General features: G+C 40.1%; 1 protein-coding gene across 1 annotated transcript in view; it reads right to left on the minus strand.

Annotated features, from left to right (window-relative positions):
• The window catches only part of RORB (RAR-related orphan receptor B), a 278,025-nt gene that overhangs the window by 71,230 nt on the left and 197,400 nt on the right, over window positions 1-9,395 (minus strand). The window contains exon 3 of the mRNA XM_006891994.1: window positions 7,799-7,940. Coding sequence (XP_006892056.1) covers window positions 7,799-7,940 — 142 coding nt within the window. The remainder of the gene's footprint in view (window positions 1-7,798; window positions 7,941-9,395) is intronic.

Here is a 9,395-nt window from a genome sequence, read left to right on the forward strand (position 1 = left end):
CTTTTGCATTCCAGTCACCCATTATTATCAATGCATCTTGATTGCATGTTCGATCTATCTCCGACTGTAAAAGCTGGTAGAAATCATCTATTTCTTCTTCTTTGGCTCTGGTTGTTGGTGCATATACTGCAAATAGCAAATAGAAATAAGGACAGCAGAGATTTGTAGGCGACTGGGGGTGAAGGAATGGGTAAAATGTAATGGGGACTTGAGATGAGATAAAAGGAATTCATTATATAAAACACGTTATATAAATAACAAATTAAAAATAAAAGATGAAGACAGAGAAAGCTCCTTAGAAGCATGGTGGTGAGACTTTATCTGACACACCTTTAGCATGTTCTCAGGAGTTCTTGCTCTAAAAAAGTATCATGATTGGTAAGGTGGCGAGTCAATGAAAAGATAAATACCCTCAATGAAATGGGTTGACAGAGTGGCAACTGCCATGGGCATAGACACAGCAGAGACTGCGAGGAGGGGCAGGATTCAGCAGAGATCCATTCCACTGTTCACAGGGTCGCTGCGCATGGGAGCTGCCTAGAGGGCACCTGACCACAGCTGAATGGAAACCAGATTGACTCTTCAATTTCACTCAAATCACAATGGAAACTTTATAAACAACAAAGTCAACCTACTGCACTTTCCTGACATACATAGAATTCCTGGTTGCCATTTTGTAAATATATTTGCTATACCCATAGTGCTATTTTAACAAAAGCTGTGTCATTGCTTCATCTTCAAGTATTATAATACCTCCCTAGTTAGAATGGCACATTTTTTGAAGTGCTTGCCCTTCTTAAACTTGAATTATTCTGTTAATGAAATTCACGTGAGTGTAGAGGCAGCCTCTTGGCAAACAGCTAGGTCTTAAAGAAAGGAGTGTAATTCTGTATACATTGCAAAACACAAAGTATACACAAGAGTCACCAGGATCTTTGTTAAAATGTAGATTTTTTTTTTTTATTCAGTGTTTCTGAGGTGAAAATGTAAATACTTAGCAGGGATTTGAACTGGAATTAACTGGTCCAAAGCCTTGAGTAGGACAACCATTTAAGACAGTAGTCTTACTGGGACGGAACTGTAGTCCTGTGGTTCAGAACACAGGACAGTGCCAACTGGAAGCCTGTGCATCACTGGTGGTTTGAGGACACCAGCGGCTGCAGGACAGATGAGCAGTTTCCGCCTGTTGGGATTATTTACAACCACAGAAACCAAATAGAGCATCGTTCTGTGAGTTAGAGGCAACTCAGCTGTGTTATGGGAGAGTTTTGAGTTAATCTTATTGGAAGCCAACTGTCACAGCTGAGTGCTTAACCACTGAGCCACCAATGCTCTTCTATGCACCATACGTGCTTTATCAATTGTCAGTGATAAAGGCATTAGCTTGTGATATTCCTTTAACTTGTCGTTTGATTTCCTTGTTGTTGTTATGCACCGTGGAGTGAGATCTGGCTGGTAGCTTCCTCTCCCGCAGGTTTTCAGAGGCAGTTCACTACGTGGAGGAGAGTGACCATCTCTTTCCTGTAGAGCAGCTGGTAAACTTGAACCATTAGCCCTTGGGTTGGCCGCAGGGTTCTCTGATCTCATACCAGCAGAGAATAAGCTTACTTTCTAATGCTTTATGCAAAAGCATTAAGAGCCACTGCACACTTGTTTGGCATGTTTTTAGTTTCAAGAAAACACAAGTACACAGCTATCATTTGTGGATTTGTCAAATGCTTTTGGGGGTTATTGGATGATATTTTTCAGCTGTAAAATACCTCCATGTATGTATCTTGCTAAACTGGTTCTGATTTAATTCTTCTCACCTTTTCACTCCAAGGATGCTCCCTCCCTCCCTCCTTCTTTAAGCTTTCCTGAAGAGTTCAGATTCAGCCCACCTAAGCTTACATGCACTTCGTGACTCCCATACCTGCTGTAACTTCTGACCAACAGAAGTTTCTATAATTCTGGAAGTGTTCTCGTGCTTTCCACTGTGATTGGCAGCTACAAGTCATAGGAGTCTATTGAAAACTTTAAAACATTTACTGTAATTAAAGATTGAAGTTTATATATTAAGTAATTTAAATGTTGGTGGATACAATATTTGAGGATACAGTTCTGGGCAGAAGCTAATCCGTAGGCCATTGAATATGTTGTTGTTGTTGTTAAGTGCCTTATGGCGACCCTGTGAAGGAGAGTCCTCAACGCTGTATGTCTTTCATCCTCTCTCCAGGCCATTGAATATAGCAGAGGAAAAGTCATTGGACAGGTATGGACTATAAGTTGCACACATGTACACACATGCTCACCTTTTAATATGAACAAGTACATATGTGTATGTAGTAGAAGTGGGTTTGAGTTTTGGTTCTCTGTCTGCCTAAGCTAAAATGAATGGGTATATTGTTGCTGAGTGTGTTGTCTATTCATAAACCAATACATCACTGCTATTTTTCGGGTTGGACATACTCAGAGTTGACCCTACAGAGGGCTTCCAGAGTCTGTGAACTGCAAGAGAGGAGATTGCCTGATTTTCTTTTCTTTCCTTTCCTTTCCTCTCCTCTCCTCTCCTTTCCTTTTTGCAAGTACAGGCTTAGTTCAGTAGTCTCAAGCCGAGACTGCCTATTTTTCTCCTATGAAGCAGCAGGTGGATTCAAAGTGGCTTAATACTAATAAGTTGCTCTGCAATCCTAAAGGGTGAGAGAAGGATGGACGATCTCCTCCCATGAGGTTTACCACCTCTGAAAACCCACTGGAGGATCGACCATGAGTCCGTTCTGACTCCACAGCACAGATCCACCACCACTACCACCACCTTTGGTTTGTCAAAATAACACTTTACGCACTATGCACCAGAGCTCCCTCATAAACCAGTGTCACTGTTGTTGTGTACCATGAAGTTGCAACCCACTTTCAGCTGGCCCTCCAGTGGGTTTTCAGAGGCAGAGCTTCACACAGGAGGAGACTGTCTATCCTTCTCCCTTGGAGCAGCTGGTGGATAGAAGCCAGGAGGCTTTGGGTTGGCAGCACATGGGAATTTGGGAAATAATGAAAGCCAGTGATTTTAGATATTAGATCAAGCTCTTTACTCATGATCATATTATAGTGACTAGATATGGGGAAGGAACTTTCTAGGATTCAAGGGTGACTGACAGAGAATAAATGTGAATATCAAAATGAAGATACTATTTTATCTCCGGGGAAAGGGGAAAGGTGTGAAAGAGAGTGAGGTGTTGAAGGGCCTTATCTTGGCCACTGCAATTTCTGCCAAGGTACTCTGGAAGAATTTACTAAGTCAATAGGAAGTAGATGTAATCAATATGTGACAGAAGAAGTCGTAACCCATTCTTGAGCCCTTTCTGTTGTTGTTATGCACCACCGAATCATCTACGACTCAGTGACACTATTAACAATGGCTCTGAACCAAATTCACCATCTCTGACACAGTCACTGTGTCAATCCACCTCAACATAACTTCAGAGACTTCAAATCCTTCAGCACCTTGTATCAGACATTTATTCATAAAGGAGGTAAATTATGTTCTGCATCTCTTGCATTAATATGAATTATTTGAAACAAAATATTCCTTATAATAATTGGAGTTCTTGGGAAATACAGCCCGTTAACATAGATGATTGTTAATGAAACGTTTGTGGGTTTTAATCTATGCAGAGACACCTTGAAAAAAAACAAAACAAAACTCAACTGAGAACATAACAGAGTCTGGATCTACTCTACCATACAAGTTGGAGTTGATTCAGTCACAATGGATTTGTACCTGACAATCAATCAGACTTTTCCACTAGAAATGAAAAGAAGCAGCTTCTTTCCCTTCAGAGAGAATATTTTTCCCCTTCTCATTTCTAACTACCACTCACGCCCCTCTCTACTTGACCTCATCATTAGCATAACATAGACAAGCTCTGGAGGCATTCTGGAAGATGTCCCAGACAGCCTCAGGAGTGCCTCTGGATCTCAAGTTAAGACTGATCATTTGTATTAACTACCAGTATCCTTACTTGTTGTATTACTTTTTAATTACGCAGAAGTCCGTGTAGGGCAGTGCATTTTAAACCCTCCTCATCCTTTGGAATAAACTGTGGTGCCATCCATTAAATGGCTTCCTCTCTTCTCCATGTTTCTTTTTGGTTGGTTATATGATTCAATCAAGGTCCAAGATGCCATGTGCTGATGTTGCAGAGCTGTTCTACAAAATACCCATTCTTACCCACTACTTCTCTTCATCAGTGTAGACTCTTCTAAATGAAAATTTCATTTCATTGCAGGAATAAGTAAAAAAAATCAAGAACTAAACCATTTACTTCCTTTGCAAAATTTTAATGGAAGCTTTTCAGTTGCTGTAAACGAACAGGCTGTCTTCACATAATAAGTCTCAGGTGCACAGTTATCAATGCAAACTCCTATAGAATTTCACTACATGAGTCCCAGTGAAAATCACTTAGCCCTTATACCTTACTCTATTTGCCTTAGTTGTAGGGAAGTACAAAAAGGTACAACTTTCTCCAGGAATAATTTCTGTGGGTAGTAAACCCAGAGGAAAAAGCATAGACAAATTAAACACCAGTTAGGTGATAGTTGGAAAGTTTTAGAAACATAATTCTGAAGCTTGAAAAGCTACATAGAAGCTAAAGAGTTAAAGGTAAAACTAATTTTGTTTTGGGGTGTTTGGGTTTTTATTATTATTATTTTGTTATTGGTTTGATTACAAAGTTCATACACATTGTTTTGCACATTATTCTTCATTCACATTGTATTTCATATAATCATTTTAATACATTGTTGTTGTTTTTGTTGTTATGTGCCATGGACCTGAAACCTGATCTATCTGTGTCAACTTTATTGTCTCTGACACATCTACCTTTATTACCCCAGTCACTATATTAATCCATCTCATGATGGTCTCCCTCTCTCTCTCCATCCCTCCACCCTTCCAAGCATGATATCTCTCTCAAATCATTGGTCTTTTTGCTGCCACATGCCCAAAGTTTCCTCCAAGGAGCAGGCTGGCTTCACCTTCTCTAGGATGAACCTGTTTGTTCTCCTGGCAGACCATGGTATATTCAACACTCTTCTCCAGCATCACAGCTCAAAGGCATCAATTCTCTTTCTATCATCCCTAGTCATTGTCCAGATCTCTGATGCATAACAAGCAATTGCAAAGCCTATGGCCTGGATCAGGTGCACTTTAGTCTCCAGCCTGATGTTGTTGCTCTTCAATACTCTGGAGAAGTCCCTTACAGCTGACTTTCTCAATGCAATTTGTCTCTTGATTTCCTGGTTGCTGGCACTGAGAATGATGATTGTGGAGCCAAGCAAACTAAAGCTGTTAACAATCTCAGTCTTTTCATCATTCATCATAATGCTGCCAATTGGCCCAATGGTGAGAATTTTTGTTCTTTTTTTTATGTTGAGCTTCAATCCATATTGAAATATTGTTGTTGTTGTTGTTATGTGCTGTTGAGTCACCTGTGACTCATAGAGACTCTATGTACAACAGCCCTAAACCCTGCTTGGTCCTGTGCCAGACTCACTGTCTCCAACACACCTACCCCCATTACCCCAGTCACTGAGTCAACCCACTGCATAGAAGGACTTCCTCTCCCGCACTGTCCCTCCACCCTCCCAAACATGATGTACCTCTCCAAGGACCAGTCCCTCCTTGAAACATGTCCAAAGTATGTCAGACTAAGCTTGAAACATTATGTTTTATAAAATTAATCACCATTGGACCTTGCTTATCATTACTCTGTCTTTTCACCCGGGTCCTTCCCATTTATTTCCTCCTCTCCCTCCACCCTCCAAACTGTGAAACTTTTTTATTTATTTGATGGTGTTGCAAGCTGTTGTTGCTGGCTGTGTATAACTGAGTCATAAATAACTCTTAGCTGACCCTCCAGTGGGTTTTCAGAGGACATATATCACATGGGAGGAGATTGCCTGGTTTTCTCCAACAGAGCAAGTGTTGGGTTAGAACTGTGTGCCTTTAGGTTGGCAATCTACCAGGGCTACCTACAAGCTTATCTTTTTTTTTTTTTTTAGTGAGGAGTCAAAAGGTTATAATCCAGGTTAATAACAGAATACAGTCAAGACAGCTTCTGAAATGTGTATGCAGGCACCTTGGAGTTAACTACAGGCCTCTCTTAGGCAACTTCTCTTGCTTCATATGAGAAGGTCAAGTATACTTCACTGGTGTACTTTTTATTTTTTAGCTTTAACTATTTTTGCCTTTTTTATATCTTTGTAAGTTTGATTTGGGGATTTAGAGAATCGGAAAATATTACATATAAAGGAGTATTCATACGTAAATGCTTGTTGTTGTTGTTAAGTGCTGTCAAGTCACAGATGACTCATAGAAACCCTATGAATGAAAGTCCTCAACATTTGCATGACTTTCATCCTTTCTCCAGATGTAAATACTTGGGAGTTAGAAATATTAAACATAAATTTACAGATATATTTCAATACTTAAAAAAACACAGAAATAATTATAAAAATGGACAGTCATAAGCATTGTAGCTTGAATACATTGTAACTGGGGATTACCTTCACTTCAATCCTAACTACATATTGTAACAGAGTGAATGGAAGAACAGACAGAAGAACGCAGGTGTATTCTTACGTAAGGTTTAATTTTAGAGAAAAGTTGAACCAAAATTCAAAATGTAATTGTTTGAAGGAGGCAAGTTAAGCAGTAAGTAGCTTATATGTTTAGATATAAAGAGCTTTAGTGATAGACTTTATCCAAAAGGCTCAACAGCCTCACATTTACCTTAAGAACTCATGAGACCATGTTATATGACTATCTAGTGCATGGTAGGAATATCTATTGGTTTAAAACTTGGAAGCTTCTTTCCTTTTAAAACACTTACTGTCCTGTGAACTTTACTAGAGGGAGTTTGACTAGGGGTACAGAATCCATAGTGATTCTTATAAAGAGGCACTGTGTCAAGGGCATTGTCTGTGCCTCAGGCTCTTGGAAAAAATGTCTATAGTTATTCAGTGTATACTTAAGTTCTTAATAAATCCTAGAGACACAGTGGGACAAGACATAAATAGCACCATGACTCAGGGCACTTATAATCTGGTACGGAAGTACTATGGGCAAGGTGAATGGGAAGAGAATTAGTCTGGGTAGGTGCTTAAAGATGGAATTCCTTATCCATCTTGTTTGCATTTATTTGTTCCCTTTTATTAATAGAGGAGTGTCAGGGAGGGAATCAAATCACTCAAGCAGGCTAGAGGTGAAGGTAGGCTTTGACTTTGCAAGTTAGCCTTTGCAATCTGCGATGCAGGCACAGACCAGTCAAAATCCTTATCCAAGTAGCGGAGACCAGCTAGAGTCGAGACTAGAGCTTTTAGACTTTTAGAAGCATGTTCTGGTCTTTGCATCTTAACAAACTCAGCAACTTCAGCAACTTCTGTACACAGACTTAGCCGATGGCCAAGTTGTTCTGGTTTGTATGGAGCTTTCCTATTTCAGCATGCAAAGTCTCTTGTCCCAGGAAATCCCTCATTCACAGGCAAACCGGACAGCTGGTCACCCTACAAGCTAGGACGGCTTCTACTTAACCTCGTTAGCACTGAAACTCTGTGAGCTGCAGGCAAAGATGTCTATTCTTTACAGAGAATACTATATTTTACATTTCCCCCCCCCCTTTTCCTTTTGATGCACTATCAAAACTGTGGTTGCATTTTTGTTTCTCATTCCCTCATCTAGAATCCTACCAGGAGTTTAAGCAGACTCTGCAAATCATCCATTTGAAAGCATTAAAGTAAGAAATAGAAGTCAATGCCTTACCATCTCTTGACATTCCTAGGGCAAGACACTTCTGCAGTCGGCAGTGTTGGCAACGGTTTCTGTTGGTTCTGTCAATTAAACAGTTTCTCTGCCTTGGGCAGGAGTAAGAGGCATTGTTCTGCTGGCTCCTTCTAAAGAATCCCTAGAGGAAAGAAGACAATGGAAACAGACTTAGAGAGAGAACCACTGAGAGAGCAGTAACATGTATATTTGCTACATTTTCTGCAACGAACACAAGTGAGTTTAATTTTTAATATTCTCTTCCCTTAGAGAGCTATTTGCACAGATACGAAGATATCTAATTCATTCAAAGTCGACATTTGTGAGCCATGCAGTTTTAGGCAAAGATATTCCTACTCTGAAAGAACAATGGAGCTGGTGTGGGAAAGGAGGGTGTCACTGGTACACTAACTACAGCTAAATTATGAGGCCAGCTGGGGCTGTACAAGTTAGGAATGTGTGGGTATTGGCAGCAAAGGCAGTAATGTGTACTATTTTTCTGATTCTTAACGTACCTGTCTGTCGCATTTCAAAATTTTAGAGGTTGGCCAGAATGTATCTGGAAAATTGTTTTTAAACAAATGAGTTACCTTAAAATCAACTGCATCTTTGAAATAAAGATATAATAGGTTATCTAAACTGCCTCATTAAAAATAAGCAAATAAGTAAGAGCTGAAGTAAAGGTCTCTATTGACTGAACTGCTGGTGTGGGAGATTTTCATGCAAATACATCAGTTTCAAAGTGAACTGAGCCCCAAACCCACCCACTGCCATTAAGTCAGCTCTGACTCAACAACCCAGCACTAGGTTTCCGAGGATGTGACTCTTTATGGGAAAATATTGCCTATCTTTTCTCCCTTGTCATGGCTAATGGACAGCCTCAAAGCAGCCTGATAAAATATGTGCCATGCCATAGAGGCTCCTTATGGGCTGTACATTATCCACTAAATAAAATCACAACTGAGTTTATAATTTAAAAAATCCTTTGAATATTCTCTTCTGGGTATTTTAGAGACAATCCTATTGGAGAAAAGAAACATTTTTCTCCAGAAATAAAAGTATCATTTATCTATTCATTATTAGTCACCTCCTCTTGTCATTCCTTTCTCTTAATGCCTAAAAGTAGACAGCAAAAGTACACCAAGAGTGAAGCGTTGGCCTCTCAGAGTTTAAGATTAAAAGATAACCGTAGGGACAGCCTAATGAAGTAGGACACTGTTCTGAGACCAGAAGTTCAATGCCCATCTTCCTGAGAAGTCCGGCTCAGGTTGCCTGATCATCATCATCAAACAAATTCTGTGTCTCCTCTGCTATTAATAAGACGATAAAGCAGGACTGGAACTGGGGTGAGACCAATTGTCATACTCATAAAACTTAAGAGTCACCAAAATCCTCATTGTTGTTGTTGCTGTTGTTATGTGCCGTCAAGTCGCTTGCGACTCATAGCGACCCTGTGTCCAACATCCCTAAACTCTGCTCTGTCCTGTGCCAATCGCACTGTCTCCAATACACCCATCCTGATTACCCCAGTCACTGAATCAATCCACCTCATAGAGGGCCTTCCCCTCCTGTGCTGTCCCTCCACCCTACCAAGCAT

Source organism: Elephantulus edwardii, unplaced genomic scaffold (genome assembly GCF_000299155.1).
Source record: "Elephantulus edwardii isolate Elephantulus edwardi_28Jun2011 unplaced genomic scaffold, EleEdw1.0 scaffold00108, whole genome shotgun sequence".
Classification (NCBI taxonomy): Eukaryota; Metazoa; Chordata; class Mammalia; order Macroscelidea; family Macroscelididae; genus Elephantulus; species Elephantulus edwardii.